The sequence below is a fragment of the Pleurotus ostreatus genome, assembly GCF_014466165.1.
Source record: "Pleurotus ostreatus strain PC9 chromosome Unknown scaffold_1, whole genome shotgun sequence".
Classification (NCBI taxonomy): domain Eukaryota; kingdom Fungi; phylum Basidiomycota; class Agaricomycetes; order Agaricales; family Pleurotaceae; genus Pleurotus; species Pleurotus ostreatus.
Window position 1 is genome coordinate 1114930 of NW_023503156.1, and position 18205 is coordinate 1133134.

Here is an 18205-nt window from a genome sequence, read left to right on the forward strand (position 1 = left end):
TCCCAAGTCTCGCTGGTGGATTATACTACCCAGTCACTTGAAAAACATTTTATTATTATTCTCCCCTGCTATCTCCCCGCCGGCCGCTGATCTCCTCCTCCGGGACTTATCATTTCCCCTCCCCTCCCCTTCAAATAACAATCCTAACCGTCCCAAGTCCCGTCCCGTTGCCTGGCCTTGCCACCCCCTCCCCTTGGGACAAATCAAAATCCTTTCTGTCTCGGCTCCCTCCCCGACAATCAGCCAAAAACGTAAGCTCCTCCTCCGCCTGCCTTTCATCCCTCCCTCCCTCCCTCCTCCCTCTCCTCCCCTTCTTGCTTCCCTTCCACCACCACAGCCTCCTCCCCGTTGCCCATCAACGCAGCCCCATCCTCCCCCGTCGTTCCATTGCGCCGCAATCAGTGCGCCCACTATGTCCGCACTCCTTGTTGAATGTTGCGATATGCGCGTTTCTCCCACGCTCGGGAGCGACGGGAGCAGCGTGGGCGGCGCTCCTCCCTGATCCTCTATTCATCTCATACTCGTGTTATTGGGCGTCCTGAAACTGATTGGCGATACTTGTTCTATTTTGCAGGCTGACAAACATTGGGCCTCATATCGGGTTGAAGGCTATTGGACGCGCTCTTAAGGACTGGTAAGCATTGTTTATTTCGCATATATGCATGTATACATGCGCATATACCCTCCATTATGTGCCTCATACCACTTATATGCGCACTTTTGTCCGTCCTATACGCGCATATATGTCGTATTTTGTGAATGTACCGTGTTCTGACTTGTCACACAGACCTACGCGGCAGTATCCTACACGACTTCACGATCACGGCGACGGCCTTACCGGGCGCTCGCCATCGCACCGACACGCTAGATGATGAATGGTTCGTATAATCAGCCTTCAGCATCGTCACAGCAAACTCCCCAAGGACAAGCGTCAATTGGAAATACCATGAACCCAGCCATGATGGCCTCTTACGGTGGAGGCGGCAACAAGTTTGGATATGGCGGCGGTGGCGTCAACCCTTCGCAGCTCATGGGTGGGATGGGCATGGAAGGTATGGGAATGGGTGGAATGGGTATGGGAAACATGAATGGGTTGGGTGCCATGAGCGGTATGGGTGGTATGAATAACGTGAATGGGATGGGTGTTGGTGGAATGGGAGGTATGGGGATGAATGGCGGCCACCAGAACGCTCAAATGTTGCAACAGCAAGGCTTTGGGAACATGAATGGTTCAGGGATGGGGAACGTGGGTGGGATGGGGATGGGGATGGACGGTATGAATGCGATGGGAAACATGGGCATGGGTGGTATGGGAGGTGGTATGGGAGGCATGGGCATGGCGACTATCAATCCTGCAGCGTTGGGCGGGAATGCCGCAAGCGCCAACATGTCAGGTATGAATCCTATGGGTGGTATGGGGAATATGGGCGGCATGGGCATGGGCATGGGAGGCATGAACCAGGGTACGCCTCACTCTCTGTCTGCACTCAAGATTTCCAATTTACTGTTGTCGCAGGGATGAACCCCAACGCCACCGGTATGAGCCATGGAATGAATATGGGTATGAACATGGGTATGAACGCCAATATGGGCTCAATGGGCGGCATGTCTACTCCTAACGCCACTTCAAACCATCCCAACAACGCGAACATGAATGGCGGTATCGCAATGAACCCAATTCCGAACTCGCACCACTCCAACCCTGCCGGTGGCTCGTCGCTGAATATGGGCGCTAATTCCCATAACCAGTCGATGAACAACATGAACATGAACGCGCAGCTCAATATGAATATGATGCAGCTACTGCAGAATATGGGGCTGACAAAGCAGCAGTTCATGCAGCTTCCACCGCAAGACAAGCAGATGATCCAGGCGAAGGTTATGAGCGCGACGCAGGCCCAACAGATGCAAATGCGAAATCAAGGTCAGGGGGGACAGCAGCACTCCCAGCCCGGTCAGATCCAGATCGGTCAAGGAATGAACGCGCAAGTCGGTCAAGGCCAGGTACAGCAAATGCAAGATGGACACATTCACCAACCGGTTCCAGCTGGTGACGGCATACCGTCGCTTTCACATCCACGAAGTGCGAGCGCCGCTTCGGGCGCGGGGGGGCAATTTTATGACCGCCCTTCGTCATCCGCTTCTATGCACAGTCAAGCTCAGCCGACTAGTAATGGTGGTAGTGGAATGGGTTCTCAACAAATGATGCCACCGCCTCCTCGACCGCCTACCGCGCAAGGGCAACGATCAATGGGACAACAGATGTCCCGTCCGGGCACATCGCATTCTCATCATTCTCCCAGCGCTTCTAGCGGTAGCGGACAAGGAAGACCTCCTAGTCGAGCGGCTAGTGTGAACGATTTTGGACCAGGAACTTCTGCTCCAATGCACGCACCTCAAAGCCAAACACAAGGCGGAGGAATGGGGATGCCCAATGGAAAGCCTCCAACGCCGTCTGGCTCGTTCACGAATGGAACCCAGATGCCTTTCCAACAACCACAGCAACATCAGCAACAGATGAACATGCACATGCAGGGCCACGCTGGATCGCCTCCTCCTGGATCGCCGAACAGAAAGAGAAAGGCTGGTTTGGATTCGCCTAGGATTGGGAGTGTCGATAGCTTACCTGGTCAAATGGGGATGGGGATGATGGGTCCTCCTGTTCTACCGCGACAGCAAAGTGGCGGAGGTGAAGGGCAGGTTGTGCCGATGACGCCGCAGATGGGTCAGATGAATGGCATGCCGATTCCGCCAAGACCGCAGTCTTCAAATGGAATGATACCCCCTCAAGGTGCCCGTATAAATGCGCAAATGGCGCAGAATATGAGTATGGGTGCAATAAACGCCGGTATGCCCCCAGCAGCAATGATGGGCATACCTATGGATCCGGGAACGCCCCAAAGGCAAAGTTCGATACCGCCCCAGACCCCCGGCTTCGCTGGAACCCAGACGCCTAGACAACCTTCATTGCCGCCTCCTGGGACTCCACAAAAGATGCAGCAAGAAGCCCTCGCTACCAATGCGGTGGGCGTTAACGTTGGCCCGATAGTGACTTCAAGGTCAAGTCTGCCGCCCTCGGGCGGTGCTCCGAGCGTTGCTTCAACGTCGCAGGTCCCTCAACAACCGGCGGTTATACCCCAACTCCCGCCACTCCCTGCGAATGTGTCGCTCAACCCTGCTGTCACGAGAGTGACAGTCGTGCCATTGGTGGATTCCACAAAACTCATCGCGACTTTGACTGAAGCGGAGATTGAGGATATTAAGGCGTGGATGAAGGTCGATAAGGAGTATGACGGTGTGTATAGGAAGATGAAGGACAAGATGGGCGAGGAGCTGAGGGAGACGTTCGGCCCAGCTAGTCTTGCGTGGTGGGAGAAGGGATCTTTGACCACCAATGGCAGTCGATTTAGGAGAGGACGGGAGCAATTTGATATTAGATACCCTGGTGTGAGGAGAGAACCACGAGACAGGAAGAAAGTGCCGAGACGCGAGGGTCTTCGACTGTGAGTGGGTTTTATACTTGTAACAGGGTGATTCACTGATTGATGATCTCACTAGTCCTCGGCGGCTGAAGGTTGAAGATGCGGACCGCCCGGAAGAGCTGGTGCCTATACGTTTGGAGTTTGATGTTGAGCAGCATCACAAGATGAGGGATACTTTCGTTTGGAATCTAAATGGTTAGTTTGCATTTTTTGCTGTATTGTGTGCCCGTCCATGCCTATGCACTTATCTCCATCAGATCCTGTGGTTACGCCGGAAAGCTTTGCTCAGTCTGTTGTCGACGACTACGGCCTCGGAGCAAGTTACCATTCGATCATTGTCAAGTCGATACAAGAGCAACTCAGCGATTACAAGGCCCACTCCAGCAACTACGATGGTGACGAGAAGCAGATCGTTTTGGAGGAGCCTCCTTTGCTGAAGGGCACGTTGTGTACCGAAGACTTGGCATGGTGGGAGTCGTGGCGAAAACGAATACGGTCTCAATATCGTGGGTCGTCGGCAAGGAAGAAGTTTGGTAGCAAGTCCCGTAAGCGTCGGAAAGTCGCAGACCTGCTTACTCCTGGCGATGCTGCGAATGACGAAGACTCGAAGCAACTGGAATCCTCTGGGCCCGATGTTACCGTCGTCGAAGAGCCATCAATATACGAAGACATGAGGATCCTGATTAAGGTTAGTCAAATTGTCAGCTTGAAGAAGGCGGCGACTAACGTCTATGAATAGCTGGATATCATCGTGGGGTCAATCAAGCTTGATGACCAGTTTGAGTGGGACCTTGACAACACGGACGCTTCGCCTGAAGAGTTCGCCGAAGTCTATGCTAGAGAACTTGGGCTCGTTGGAGAATTCAAGTATGTTCAGCAGAATGAGCCAGAAGTTCAAATTCATTAATTTACCTTTTTCCGTGTTTAGGACGGCCATCGCACACTCTATTCGCGAACAAGTTCAGGCGTACCAGAAGTCACTCTTCCTGATTGGCCATCCTTCGGACGGTGCACTAGTGCAAGATGATGATCTTCGAATGTCCTTCCTACCAAGTTTAACGTCCGGCGCTCGATCCATATCTGAGGTCCAAGCATTCACTCCACTCCTCAACTACCTCAGCGACGGCGAAATCGAGAAGAATGAGAAGGAGCGCGACAAGGACATGAACAAGCGCAGGAAGCGGGCGACCAGAGGGAGACGCGGCGTTGCCCTCCCAGACCGCGAGCCTATTCGCACTTATAGAACCCCTGCCATCGGATTTCCGGAACTCGATCCCGCTACACTTGCCGCCGCTATTGCTGCCGCCGCACCCACATCCAGGAGAGCTGCAGCTGCAGCGGCTTCCCTCACGATCGCCAATATGGTTGCTTCTGAGAATGGTACTGCCTTCATTTCGCCGCAATCGCTCCCTACGGCGCCACAGCCGACGCCTGCTCAATCAAAAGAAAAGAAACCGAAGGGATTGTTCAAACCTCCGCCATTGCCCGAAACTGTTCTCCTCCCTCGAGCGCAAGTCACTGCTCCTACGCCATCTACAGCCGCCGATGTCACCAAGCTGCCTGCCCCCCTTGAGAACGACCCACCGATGGATCCTATTGAGCCTCCAGTGTCGGCTGCTGCTCAGCCACCAGATAGTCGCTTCTCCAAGGTGATGACAGCGAAGAGGGTGAAGGAGTTGGAACGCGAAGCAAAGGAGAAGGAGTTTGCTGATGGTCAGCATCCGAACTACATTGATGGCGTTTGGCACTGCTCCAACTGCGGCTGTCCCGAAAGTATCGCGGTCGGGCGTAGGAAAGGTCCGCTCGGGGACAAATCCCAGTGCGGTACTTGCGGTAAGTTAGCTAAAGCTTATCTTAATCCACTGACTGAGTCCGCTATTTTAGGCAAGTTCTGGCATCGTCATCGTCGTCCACGGCCGATTGAATATAACACCAGCCTCGACTTCCATCAAGGCGTCAAGAAAGAAGCTGAGACTGCGAAGACAGGTGTCAAGAAGAAAGGTGGTGCTGCAGCCCTGCGAGCACAAAGCACTACGTTGCCCAATACCCCCTCCGAGCTCCCATCAGAACCTCCCACACCTGCGCGAAATGACAAGGCTGATGTAGATGTGTCCTTGCATCCTACCGAAGAACAAGACCGTCCTGTGTCACCAGTGTCCACGGCATCGAGTGCATCTGAGCCACCATTATCGCAGCGAGTGAGGGCGAACGGGACGATCCCCCATGTGTCCCCTCCTGCACCTGCACCGTCTGCACGGCACACTTCCCCAGCGCCACCCACAAGGCCCAATCCCAGTGTCGTCCCTGTAGTTGAGATCCCAACATCATCATCGTCATCGTCCAGTCCTTCCAAGACATATGTATGAATTTTCTAATTCTGTCCCCAATGTTTGCTTATTTGTGAGCAGGCTCCTAATTGGCTTACTGCCGCGATGCAGGCTATGCAGGCAAAGTACACTAATGACAAGTTCGAAGTCATTCTCCGCAAGGTTACAGCTTCGACTACCCCTGAATGGCGCATCAAGTGTTTGGACTGTCCGGGCAAGGTTCGTACATTGATTTTACCTTGTGATGCTCTCGTCCTGATCTCAGCGCCGCTAGCTATATACACCGGGGCCTGGCGAGACACTGTCCAACTACGAGGTCCACCTTAAAAATCGACAACACAGACAGCGCGTTAACGAACGCCTTAATGGCAGCTCAGCATCGTAGCAGAGGACTTTGATTGACCCGTAGTTCCATGTATGTTGTGCTGCTTGCTCTCTTTGTATTGTTATCTGCTTCGATTTTTGTAATTTCCTGTTTTCTACTCGGATATCACCCCGTTCCAGTATTTTTATGCAACCACATTCTATTCCATGGCTACTGTACATACCTACCATGTTTACGCTACCGATTATTGATTTACTTAGAATTATTTCCCGCTACCCATGCACTTGTTTGAGCCGAAAAGGAAGGCGTGAGCAGCGCCATCGGGTAGGGTTGTCTGTGTTTCGTCTTGCAGGGAGCACTTGTTCTTGGAGATCTTTTTACTTACGGCCATTGCTGAGCACGATCACACAGTAGGGTAAGAACATGAAAACCGGCAGCTCGCAAGCTCTTTGTCCGTGCTGCTGGGCGCGAGTGTATAGGGGCGTGTAGGGTGATTAATGAACGCAATTAGGATATAGTTGGGATCTACGCGTAATTTTGAATTTTGAGCATGCAGCGGCGTCTCGTATGGCTGCAATCAATGCTGCCTTGTCGCCTCCATCAAGACTTCTCGCAGCTTCTTGTCGAGTCCGGGGGTTAATCGAGTTATCCCATCAGCAGTGTATAACCGATACGCGGGCATGGGCTGGTATGTCTCCGCGAGAATCTACGAAAGTGAATCAGTCTGATACGAATCCTGGAATGGTAAGGAATTGCACAATGCTCACTTTACCGTCTTCAACCAATACTGACGCGATAATGTCGTCGGGATCACCTATCCTACCAAGAGCGGGGATGTTCCGGTCGTCTAACGCGAAGGTTTAACGATTCCGCCTATGACAGTGTTGAAATGGCTCACCATGGACATGCATCCACCCGGAATGTGTCTGGAGGGCACCGTTGATTTGGATATCGTCAACACCTTCTTGGAGACCCTTCCGAATAGCCTCGTGCAGAATTTCCTTGAAGCTGGCTGACATATGTGTGTCAACAGAGTGATTTCGTTCCGAAGTGCATTGCGACTCACCATTCTCCTGGAAGCCAATCAAGCTAACCTCGCCTTCGATCCCAGCTGGTACCCATCCCATCACGGCCTTCGAATCTAGAAGTGAGAGCTCCGTCGAGATGAAGGACACCGCATATACTGGGTTCGAGGATGAGACGGGGTTTGGCGGTTGTATGAGGTGATAAAAGAGGTCAGAACGGTCCGGGTCGGAAAATATCTTGCTCGTCGATGGCGCCGACGATAGAAGTCGAGTCCTCTGAGGTTCCGGAATACGTAGAGTCCGTTGGCATGTATGGCACCGTTCCGGCGGAGCAGCTCGCCGAAATGCATGCAGAGAACGTTCGGGTTGCCATGAGAAGGATGTTAACGCTGGCGCGAAGCCCTTCTGATGTAGATATTTCGGTCGGAGTACAACGCGTGGAACAGCGAGCAACCTCGACATGCCGACGTCCAGCAGCAGTGATTGTGACGGTCTACGGAAGAGGCCGCAGTGAAGCCGATGTGACGATGATGTCACATCCCGATGCCTTATCTATAACAGGTAACACCGACATTTGTTTGGCTTCCCCCTTTGACTGCAAACACACCATATACTCTTCGTTACCGCGATGAAGTCGTCAACCAAAATCATCATAAAGGCCCGGCCCGCTGCGCCAGAGACACCAGTAGCGTCGTCTTCGAAACCCCGGATTGTAATTCCTGCAATGGGCGCGTCATCGAGGGACAGGGAATCGAGCAAGTCTACACCAGAGACTGAAATTCCAGACGAAGACGCCGACGAGGGTGTAGAGGGAGATAATGAAGATGAGGAGCAAGGAGACGGAGATGATGATGCCGAGGTAAAGGATGGGGAGGACGAACAAATGGAGGTTGACACCCCCGTTGTGCGCAGACCAAGAGGTCGGCCAAGAGGTCGTGGACGCGGTGCTTCGACCGGTACGCCGAGGGCTCGGGGAAGAGGCAGAGGCAGGGGACGGGGCCGTCCTCGTGGTCGTCCCTCGGCGCTTACTATTAGACTACCTAAACGGCAAGATGAAGATGGAGACGCTTCCGGAGTCGACTCCGAGGTTCTTCAGGACGACGCCATCGACAGCAATGTCGATGCGGATGACGCGAAAGTCGCGCCTATGGGGGGTGGGAAGCCGTTCAGGAAAATTGGGGACAAGGTGTATATCATTGAAGGAGACGAGTTCGTCACGGAGGACGATCCAGTCGGCGACACGAAGATCGACAAGAACGGGAGACTACTCGGTGGTGCGTGTCCGCGTCTGCGAAGCTCTTCGAGAGGATAACATGCACTTCATTTCCTTACAGGCCGACAATTCAAAGGGAGTACATTTGTGCTTCCAAATCGCCATCCAGAGCGATTGTACATGCTCGCTATTGATGCGGCACGAACATCTGGTTTCCGAGATTCATTATATTACTTTCGTCGCAACCTTCTGGCCTTCAAACTCAATGCAACCCAACCGGAGAAGGAGTACCTCATCAAGGAAGGTAAACTCGGGTCACATCTCAAGACGCGTAGTGTCACTCTGATAACTGCGCGAAGCGCCTTCAAACTGCATGGGTCGAAGATGATTCTCGGTGAATTTCATGCTGGTATTCTTTTAATCTCCTCTCATGCGAATCATACTTCCAGATGGCAAGTGGGTGGTTGATGATTACTACGAGAGCAAGGCATTGGAAGACGCTGCTGCGCGGGGTGCTAAAGCCGGTGATCCCGTTGGAGACTTGACGGACCCACAAGGAAACACGGAAAGTAATAATGCTGCTGCAAAGGCGGCAGCCAAAGCAGATCGCGACAGAGGGGGAGGCGGTGGTATGGGCATCTACCGCGCGGGTGGACCGACAACAATATTTGGCGGTAACGGCCTTGGCCCATACAGCGATGGGCCGTTGAATGCTGTTCGGAAGTCGATGTATAATAGGGACGGTGTCACGGAGGAGAACTGGATGTGGATGATGGCCGGGCGCGTACTGGAAGCTGATGATGAGCTGAGGAAAGTCAGGGAGTCGGCATTGAGGCTTGTGGGTGCGGATGGTGTTCTTGCGGAAGACCCTGGAGAAGTTGAGGATGGGGCTATGGACGAGGATGTCCCCAAGACAAAGCGTAGAAAGGTAGTTGGTGTAGACGCCCACCCCAAAGGCGCGTACGAACCACACACCAACAATGTCCTTTGTGCGAGCCTTCCTTCTCACTTCGCTACGTGCTTGATTATCTGACCGACACACCTCTTTATGTAGACCGCGTTGATACGCAGCCGACACGGTCACGTTGGGAAGCTATGCCGGAGTCCACAGACAAGCCTCGTGTTCTTGGTGGTTCGAAGATGGGTAACGCGGCTTGGGCAATCGCATATGTCGACACCGTGATGGAACCCAGAAGGCCTAGCGAAGACGGGGAGAGGCAGGCGAGAGAATCTCTCATGAATTCGATACAAGAGACATAGAAATCTGTGCGATTATTATTATTCTCCCTTGCCAGTTCTCATCGATCACGGGACCGTAAACTCATTTTAGAATCCGATCGCGTCTCGACGCCTTTGTCTATCTTCTCTACCACCATGTCGAATCCTAGCGTGGCTCAACATGCATTATCACTTAGAGACGTGCTCCTCGAAATATTCTTGTATTTGACTCGGGGAGAGATCGCATCCAACGCTCGTGTTTGTAAAGTCTGGCAAAGTCTGGCCCTTGGCGAGGTCTGGCGCAATGCAAGCATCGTTGGCTTAGTTGCGCTATTGGCGCCTTTGACGAGGAAGGAGCCAGACATTATGGTGAGGGCGTTTCCCTGTTCCTCCAGAAAGTCACCCTCATGGCTGTTGTCCAGGTGTTCTCTCATGCAATTCATGCAAGTGATTGGGCGCGCTTTGACAAGTACGCGTGGCGTGTTCGCTGTATATGCTTCGATGCGACCCCGTGCAAGTACGGCGACTCTGTCTTCTCGCAGATTGCCCACGCAAGACCCCGGCTCAATTTGCTTCCCAACTTAACCGAAATCAAGCTCTGTGGTTCACATCCATTGTCAGTTGTAACTTTGTTCGGCCATGCGTCGGTGAAGACACTTGCTATTACAAGCACGGCAATAGACGGGCTCTCAGAACTTGATGAACAGTCGATTACGGAGTCCTCCGCCATGCTGAGCTACCTCCCTACGCAAATGCCGAATTTGCGCAACTTTCGTGTCGAGGCCAGCAGAGACCAATCCCTTTTCTTTCTTGTGGGCCCCCTTACTCTCGCTCTCCGTAGCTTGTCTTTTCTGGAGGAATTATACCTTCCCGCCACCCTGATAACGAACGATATGGTCATATCTCTTTCATTACTCCCATATCTTCGATGCATTGAGATGATGCCATCGATCAACCCTGCGCCCTTGGATTCCTTGCCCTCCAATGGCTTCCCCTCTCTGAAAATATTTGGGGCGAGGGCAAGCATTGCTCAGGCCGCCTTGTGGTTCTTCAAACCTGGTTTCGCAAAAGACTTGACCAGCCTGTCTTTCAGCTCCCCGTATATGGCAAGTTATTCGTCAACTGAATCGTATCGCGACCTCGCTGCGATGATTGCTTCGAACTTCAAACTCCTCGTTCACCTTTCCCTTTCCCCAGCCATCAGCCCATTCACGTTATTACCCTTCGATGTTTTGGAGCCCATCCTCTCTTTGTCAACTTTACAGACATTGAGGATAATGAATCAAGATACCATAGAGGTTAAACAGGACGATCTTGTGAAAATATTCAAGTCGCTACCCAACCTCACTCTCCTTTCCTTCCAGCTTGATCCACATTACCTGCCCAAATTCTCCATCGCCACACTTGCTGCTCTCTCTCCCCTCGCCCCAAACCTGACAACCCTCGCGCTTACCTTCAATGACGGCTTATCCGACGACCTCGATGTCGACACAGTCGTCCCATTTCGCAAGCTCCGCATGTTAGATGTAGGGCGCTCCCCGATCGTCGCGCCAGTCCAAGTAGCATCGTTCCTGAGCCGCGCTCTTCCCGATAGATGTGCCCTCGGGTTCGACTCGAAGGGAGATTCAGCTTGGGAGAAGGTCCAGGAGTTGCTCCCTGCTTTCACGCAAGTGCGCCAAGAAGAGCGCAGACTTACCCTCACGTCGATTCGACCCAAGTCCGCATGAAAGGGCCATGACAGATATGTGTGGATCTTTCGTATTTACGGGTAGGACATTGGTCCCAGGTCAGCGAATGCACCTGAAGGACTTCAGGTTCTAAAGTAGCCAGATTGTAGTTCATAGTATTCCGTAATAGTGTTGCTGCGTAGTGTCATTCTTTACCCAATCATCGTGATCGTCTAACTCAAGGACGGCTTTACCTTACTTTCGTCGCCATCTGGTCGTACTGCGCTTCAACTAAGCAATATCAAAGTATGTCTACCATTGCACATTGGATGTCCGAAACAACTCCTACGAAAGCCGCCGGTCCTCTTTGATAACTCTATATGACACGGTGAGATTCGGCGTAGAGCTTGAGAGCTGGTCGCGCTCCATGATACGTACGTCGTAAACCGTGACCTTTCTATATCCATCGTAGCAAGCAAGAAACTGTGTATAAAGTGCCAGTGACACCCCAATGACGTTGCAAAGTTGATTTCGCGGCTCGCTACGCATTGGAAAGTCAAATAAAAACCTCGAAGGATCAAGATACGCCACACAAATAGTAGATCATGTATGAATTCTAAATGTCTATGGCTTTCCGTTGTCTAGACAAGCTTCCAATCCTCCTTGATAATATCCGCCGCTCGTTCAGCAAATATGTAAACTGGTACTTGGGTGTGCGCCGCGGGGATCAACGGCTGCGTGGGGGTAAATTAAGTTTCACACCACTGTCGGCGAAGCGTAAAGTGGAACACTCACGATAACCGATGCGTCCACGATACGTAAGCCGTTCAAACCTTTGACCTTCAAGTCGGGATCCGTGACACCCCAAGAGGCACCCTTCGGTGACATAGATGCCGTCCCGACGAAATGTAGGCCAGAGCTAACATTCTCGCGGAGGAATTGATCCAATTGGTCGTCATCCTGGATATCTATTGTAGCAAAGGCCCCGACTCGGTCAAGGACGTATCCTTCCCAAGCAGGCGAGGCGAGGAACCGCTGTGCGGACCGGACAGCTTCACGTAGGGCGAAGCGATCGAACTCGTGTGCCAGGTACGCCGGGTCGATGATTGGGTCGTCGAGGGGATTTGAAGATTTCAACGTGAGCGAGCCGCCTAGTCAATATGTAAGGATGCGTAAATATTGATAGGGTTTACTGTTACGGGACGTACGAGATAAGGGTTTGGTGAGCATGACTTCGATGACCATGAAATTCTCAAATGTTGGGCCTGCAAAGAGATCACCATTCTTGTCATCTCAACCTCAATATATTATCATGTAAACAATAGACAAGAACTCACTGAGATAATAATTTCTATGTGTCCAGTGTTTGGACCAGCGGGATCGGCAACACTGTCGAAGATGCTTGCGTTATTGGCCAGCCGCACATAACCGAGGTGATCAATCCCGGAGCCAGAGAAGAGCCCAGTGCCACTCGTCTTCCATTCCTCCAGCAATATTGCCTGGAGCGATGGATTGCGCCCCACCTTCTCGAATGTGTCCGTAGAATTGGCAAACCATGTCAACCCCGCAAGGATATGATCTGTGAAGTTCCGCCCAACGGACGGAAGCTGATGTATGGATTGAATCCCGACAGGAGCAAGGTCACCAGCATCACCGATGCCAGAGTGGAGAAGAATATTGGGAGTACCAATCGATCCAGCGGAAAGAATGATTTCTCTGGCGGCCTTGACAGACTGGAGAGCACCTGGATCACATTATTGGTCTATGTATGGGTCAATGAGCTTAACAAGGACTTACCGGTACCGCCGACAAATTCAACGCCATCAAATTTAACTTCCTCGGTAGCGTTGGATAGCAGTAGACGAGTAACCTGGGCGTCCAGTAAAACATCGAGGTTTGGTCTGTTAATGACCCCAGAACCAAGGTACGAGGTAGCAGAGCTAGCTCGTCTACCGGTAGACGTGATTGTGGATTGCAGCCAACCTAGACATCAAGATGATAAATGAGACCTTCCATAAGTATCTGCTCAAAGTCTTACCAATGCCTAAGTGGTGCCCCGAATTGAGATCTAAGTTGAAGGGGAATTCGCTGTTCTCTCTTGTTGTTTGAAGAACCCTGTCATCTATAGGTTGAAGATCACTTGGAAGTGAAGCTTCCACTACGCCGTGCCGTCCGTGTACAGACGGGTCAAACTCCCCGTCCGTTGGTCGGTTACTCGAAGGGGGGGACCACAACTCATTCTAGAAAGAGTGAAAACAGTCCTGAGTTGAGTCTGCAATGAATCGAATCATAAGATACCTTCTCAATGAAAGGTTGAAGAGAGTCCCAAGACCAGCGCTCGTCGCCTACAAGCTCAGCTATACTGTCGTAGTCATCCGACGTCCCACGAGTATAAAGCATGGTATCTATCAGATTTGTAAGTTGACTGCGTCGGCCACTAGAGATCACTGACTGATTGACGAGGTTCCGCCTAAGATACGGCCTCTTGCAAGCGATATGCTTCTGTCCCCCAAGGCAGCCTGAGGTACTGAAGTATAATTCCAATCATACGTAGAACCAAGCAGCCTTGTCCACATATATGGTACCTGCGACTCGAGAACATCGTTCCTGACGCCAAACGTTAGAATGAACGTGGCAAGCATAACGAGGATGGTACGTACAATCCGCCCGCTTCAATGATCAAGACTGATATACCCAGGTTCTCCGACAACCGGCTGGCGACGACGTTTCCAGCGGTCCCGCCTATAGGAAACGATTAGTTTGCCCAAATAGTCTTGAGCTTCAAGGCTCTCACCTCCAACCACGACGAAGTCGTACTCATCGCGCAAGTCATTGCTCGTGGTCAGAATCCTTCCCCCGGCAAAGAACATGTAAGGAATAACGGTTAGGAGTGGAAATAAAGATCCCTGCCGATAGAGCATTGCGACAAAAGTTTGTAGGTGTCGAGGACTATTCCCTACAATTTTGGGTTTTATACCAGCCAGCTTGTGGAGCTTTCGTTGAGTCATTGAACATTCTATGGTGTAGGTAAGCGTGCAAAGATGTCTGGGGCCTTAGGCATCAGCAGGCTTGCGTGTACAGCCGGTCTACCTTACCAAGAAGCATGTATATGGGGATTTACATCGCTGTATACAGTAGGGCGCGATGGCTGGGTGTAATCGTGCATAAGAAATAAGTACCTTTCAGCGACGGAGATACCACTGTGAAGGGTGCTGGCTTACTTCTAAGAAGCTAGAGTTGAGTCAGTGTCTACAAATAGTAGTCTGCTCCGGAGGCCAGGAACTTAACGCCATGGGCGATAAAGTATGCACATGGTACACCGTCTGCCGTTCTGCCGTTCTGCATACGCGTACCCGCCTCGCAAAGCAACTGGCTTACAAGAGTCTGTGATCGGTAACGAGGTATTCACCCTAGTTTACTAAAGATCTAAGGGCCTCTGAGGGAGTACAGACTCCCGCCCGCGTTACCGACCACTGCTACTATGAAGATGCTAAAGAGCCCGGTACAGTAATGAGATGGGACACACGCTTAGTACGCAAAAAGGCTCACCAACAACAAGATTAATCGTTCATGAATTTTAATGGGCCAGAGGGACTTTCTCGCAATGCTGTGCTAGCATTTATACATTGCCCATCGTTCTTCGTCTCGTAGAGACATGAACGTTTGTGCGCGCTTTAGGCTATGTGTCGAGGAACAAACGAGAGTCCAAGAGACAGTGGGTTAGTAGACGCTGGTCACTCGCCGCGGACTTTGAAGCTTATGGCCATTAGTTGCGTTGACTAGTCTGTCCGACTCTGCACTTCGACCGTGCTCCGACAAACTCCAGAGCTCTTCGTACTTCGCGGAGGGGGTCATCTAATATAGTAAGCGTCCCATGCCCGCGCCGCATCAATCAATCTGTGGTTCTCCTATACAGCGATATACTACCGAATCCGTTACACCTGTGACGACGATGCCAACGTTACAAAAGGGCGCCCTTTGATACACAACTTGTGTCCTTTCACCCCATAGGAGGCACAAAACCCGATGTCGAATACATGGAAACATTATATACAAAAGCTAAACTAGCTTGTTACTCATGCTCTTGTTATTCTTCAGCGACATCAACTTTTCTATGATAGTGTCCAACGGGATATCCTCAGCGCGAGCCTTGGTCCCAACGTCGTCTCGATTGCGCACATTCACTGATCTACCGTCTAGTTCTTGTTGGCCAACGACTATATATAGTTGTTAGCGGTCCATATCTCTAAAGAACCGGCGCTTGCTCACCAAAAATGAAATTATACTGAGCGATCTCCCCGTTACGGACCTTCTTTGGGAGGGTATTGTCCCCGTTGTCGACGTCGGCATGTAGCCCGAGATTCGTGAGTCTCTCCGCTATTTCGGCAGCGTAGTCTTTCTATCAGATCGTTGATAGACAGAGATCATTATCATCGTCGTATGAAGCCATGATGATGGTGACTCACGTAGGGCGCAGCGACAGGAATGACCAGCACCTGTCTCGGAGATAGCCAAAACGGCCATTTCCCCGCAAGATGCTCTGTAATAATAGCGATAAATCGCTCCAAACTCCCCAGAATCGCACGATGAATGATAACGGGGCGTGTGAGGGCCTGTTCGTCCGCCGAGCGGTACTTCAGGTTGAACCGTTCGGGGAGTTGGAAGTCAAGTTGGATGGTGGCACACTGGAATGATCGGCGGAGGGCGTCCCGGATGGTGATGTCGATTTTTGGCCCGTAGAAGGCACCGTCTCCGGGATTCAATTCCCATTTACCAGGGTATTGCTTTTCCAATGCTTTCTTCAGTTGCTACAGAAAACGCTGCGTTCGAGTTGAGATGAGATGGAAGTGAATGGAAACATACCGCTTCAGCAGCGTCCCAGGTTTCCACAGTACCAAGGTAGTTATCGGGGCGTGTGGAGAGCTCGAGGTGGAAATCAAATCCAAAGAGGCCGTAAATACGTTCCATGAAATCGAAAAGTGCTTGAATCTCATCCTCTAGCTTTATAGACGGTCAACGGCTGATTCGAACTTGAATGAACGATTGTACCTGTTCTGGCATACAGAAGATATGTGTATCATCTTGCACAAATCGTCGCACACGAGTTAACCCTGTAAGCGCACCCGACGCTTCATTACGATGCAGAATTCCGAATTCGGCCATTCGGATAGGGAGTTCCTTGTAGCTGCGATCCCTCGAATCGAAGATAAGACAATGCCCAGGGCAGTTCATGGGTTTCAACCCCCATTTCTCCTTCTCAATGTCAAGAGTGAACATGTCGTCTTTGTAGTTCTGCCAGTGGCCGGAGGTTTCCCAGAGCTTGCTGCTGAACATGTTGGGGGAAATCACTGTACGTCGAGTATTAATTTCAAGTATATAGGCGACGGAAAAGAATACCTTCTTGGTAGCCACGTTTGAAGTATTCCGTCTATATAGATCGTCAGAGGCAGTACATATGTTTTCAACAGTTCTACGTACTCGCATCAGATCAACGAGAGCATTGTAAATTCGCGTCCCGTGGGGCAAGAAGAAAGCGCTTCCCGGACTATGGTCATTGAAGAAGAACAACTCTTGCTCTTTGCCGATTTTCCGATGGTCGCGTTTCGCAGCCTCCGCAAGGAACGCCTTGTAATCCGTCAATTGCTTCTTGTCTGGAAATGAAATCCCGTATATCCGCTGCAGAGAGTCGTTGTTCGCGTCGCCGAGGAAGTACGATGCGGAGTTCTTCGTGACCATGAACGCCTTAATCTTTCCTGTGTGCGGGATGTGGGGCCCGACGCAGAGGTCAACCATAGGTCCGCAGCGGTAGACAGTCGTCGATGTGCCGTCGGGGATTTTGCTCTCGATGAGATGTTTCTTGTATTTGTTATACTGAACGCGACTTAGATTTTATCTCGGAGAGAGAATGGAAGGGAGACCTACGGCGAACATCTCGAGGAGCGTCTCCTTGGGCACTACTAGCCGCTCGAATTTCTGCTTCTGCTTCACCGCAAGTTCGGACACCTTCTCAAGCGCGGGGTAGTCCGCACTCGATACGGCCCTGTCCTCAATGGCCATTTCGTAGAAGAAGCCGTCGTCCGTTGGGGGGCCGATGCACAGATGGCATCCGTAGTGCCGTTCGGCAGCCTCTCCGAGAACATGGGCCGAGGAATGCCAAAATACGCGCTTTCCTTCGGGGTGTTCAAAATCAAGTAGTTGTAGCGAGCATGACTTTTCCAGCGGCCTCTCTAAATCCCAGAGGTCACCGTCAACCTGAGCCCGATAAGTATCGGTCCTCCCTAAAAAACGCGCAAGGGTTTGAACGTACCTTCGCGATGACAACTCGTTCGGATAGAGACTTGGATACTTCCTTCGCAATATCCATAGGACTCGTCTCCCAGCTCTGGCCCTTGCGCTCCGATCCGTCTGGCATAGTCACAATGATTTCCTCGCGTGGTTGCGCTAATTGGCCCAAACCATTCAATGCCAGAAAATCACAACAACCTAGAGAGTCCATACCTTTAACGAACTCATCGTATTCGGCCTTCAGCTTTTCGAATATCTTCAACCGGTGATCGAAGAAGGCAGGGGGAGGGTTAAGCTGGATACATAGTCAGAACTCGGTGCAGAAAGCGAGCGGTGCCGGTGACTCGCCTCTAGAGGGTGTGCAGCGGTTGCGACGTCTTTAGCCTTCTTGTCCTTGCCTTTTGGCTTCTCTTGTCCAGGATGGGGCCCCTGAAGAGCTGGTGTTTCTGCGGGTGCGGACGAGGACGCTACTGGTGTCGCCATGGCTGTCGAAAGGAACCTGGGGGGCAACGCGGTGGGAGCACCAGACAATCTGTAGACGTGGCGAGAGGAGATTCTGTTCCAGCGAAGATGATACCGCTGAAGAACACGAAATTGAATCATCGATTATCGGTCACGAGTCATATCATGCCAATCACTTCGCGCGTGAGCTGTTCTTTTTGA

The 18205-nt window shown here is 51.6% G+C and overlaps 6 protein-coding genes across 6 annotated transcripts; 3 read left to right on the forward strand and 3 right to left on the reverse strand.

The window, feature by feature from the left end:
- Window positions 1–946: 946 nt before the first annotated feature.
- On the forward strand, window positions 947–6194 carry SNF5 (SWI/SNF chromatin-remodeling complex subunit; the record flags this gene model as incomplete). Its single annotated transcript, XM_036770030.1, has 9 exons — window positions 947–1463; window positions 1517–3503; window positions 3559–3677; window positions 3740–4170; window positions 4222–4349; window positions 4411–5315; window positions 5367–5842; window positions 5891–6028; window positions 6084–6194. The coding sequence occupies 9 exons, from the start codon at window positions 947–949 to the stop codon at window positions 6192–6194; spliced, it is 4812 nt and encodes a 1603-aa protein (XP_036635875.1).
- A 517-nt stretch (window positions 6195–6711) lies between these two features.
- On the reverse strand, window positions 6712–7621 carry PC9H_000373 (uncharacterized protein; the record flags this gene model as incomplete). The annotated part of the gene is made up of 4 exons (XM_036770031.1): window positions 6712–6840; window positions 6902–6981; window positions 7033–7146; window positions 7201–7621. 4 exons carry the CDS (start codon window positions 7619–7621, stop codon window positions 6712–6714), a joined length of 744 nt encoding a protein of 247 aa, XP_036635876.1.
- Window positions 7622–7787: 166 nt separating this feature from the next.
- On the forward strand, window positions 7788–9632 carry PC9H_000374 (uncharacterized protein; the record flags this gene model as incomplete). The annotated part of the gene is made up of 4 exons (XM_036770032.1): window positions 7788–8433; window positions 8494–8766; window positions 8822–9361; window positions 9427–9632. The coding sequence occupies 4 exons, from the start codon at window positions 7788–7790 to the stop codon at window positions 9630–9632; spliced, it is 1665 nt and encodes a 554-aa protein (XP_036635877.1).
- A 114-nt stretch (window positions 9633–9746) lies between these two features.
- PC9H_000375 (uncharacterized protein) lies at window positions 9747–11317 on the forward strand (the record flags this gene model as incomplete). The annotated part of the gene is made up of 2 exons (XM_036770033.1): window positions 9747–9959; window positions 10013–11317. 2 exons carry the CDS (start codon window positions 9747–9749, stop codon window positions 11315–11317), a joined length of 1518 nt encoding a protein of 505 aa, XP_036635878.1.
- Window positions 11318–11898: 581 nt separating this feature from the next.
- Window positions 11899–14127, reverse strand: PC9H_000376 (uncharacterized protein; the record flags this gene model as incomplete). The annotated part of the gene is made up of 10 exons (XM_036770034.1): window positions 11899–11991; window positions 12053–12408; window positions 12466–12541; window positions 12595–13001; window positions 13061–13240; window positions 13296–13497; window positions 13556–13662; window positions 13710–13864; window positions 13918–13999; window positions 14052–14127. 10 exons carry the CDS (start codon window positions 14125–14127, stop codon window positions 11899–11901), a joined length of 1734 nt encoding a protein of 577 aa, XP_036635879.1.
- A 1189-nt stretch (window positions 14128–15316) lies between these two features.
- On the reverse strand, window positions 15317–18025 carry THS1 (threonyl-tRNA synthetase; the record flags this gene model as incomplete). The annotated part of the gene is made up of 11 exons (XM_036770035.1): window positions 15317–15474; window positions 15527–15656; window positions 15724–16065; window positions 16121–16258; window positions 16307–16605; window positions 16655–16685; window positions 16736–17128; window positions 17180–17509; window positions 17565–17698; window positions 17756–17837; window positions 17891–18025. 11 exons carry the CDS (start codon window positions 18023–18025, stop codon window positions 15317–15319), a joined length of 2172 nt encoding a protein of 723 aa, XP_036635880.1.
- Window positions 18026–18205: the final 180 nt, after the last annotated feature.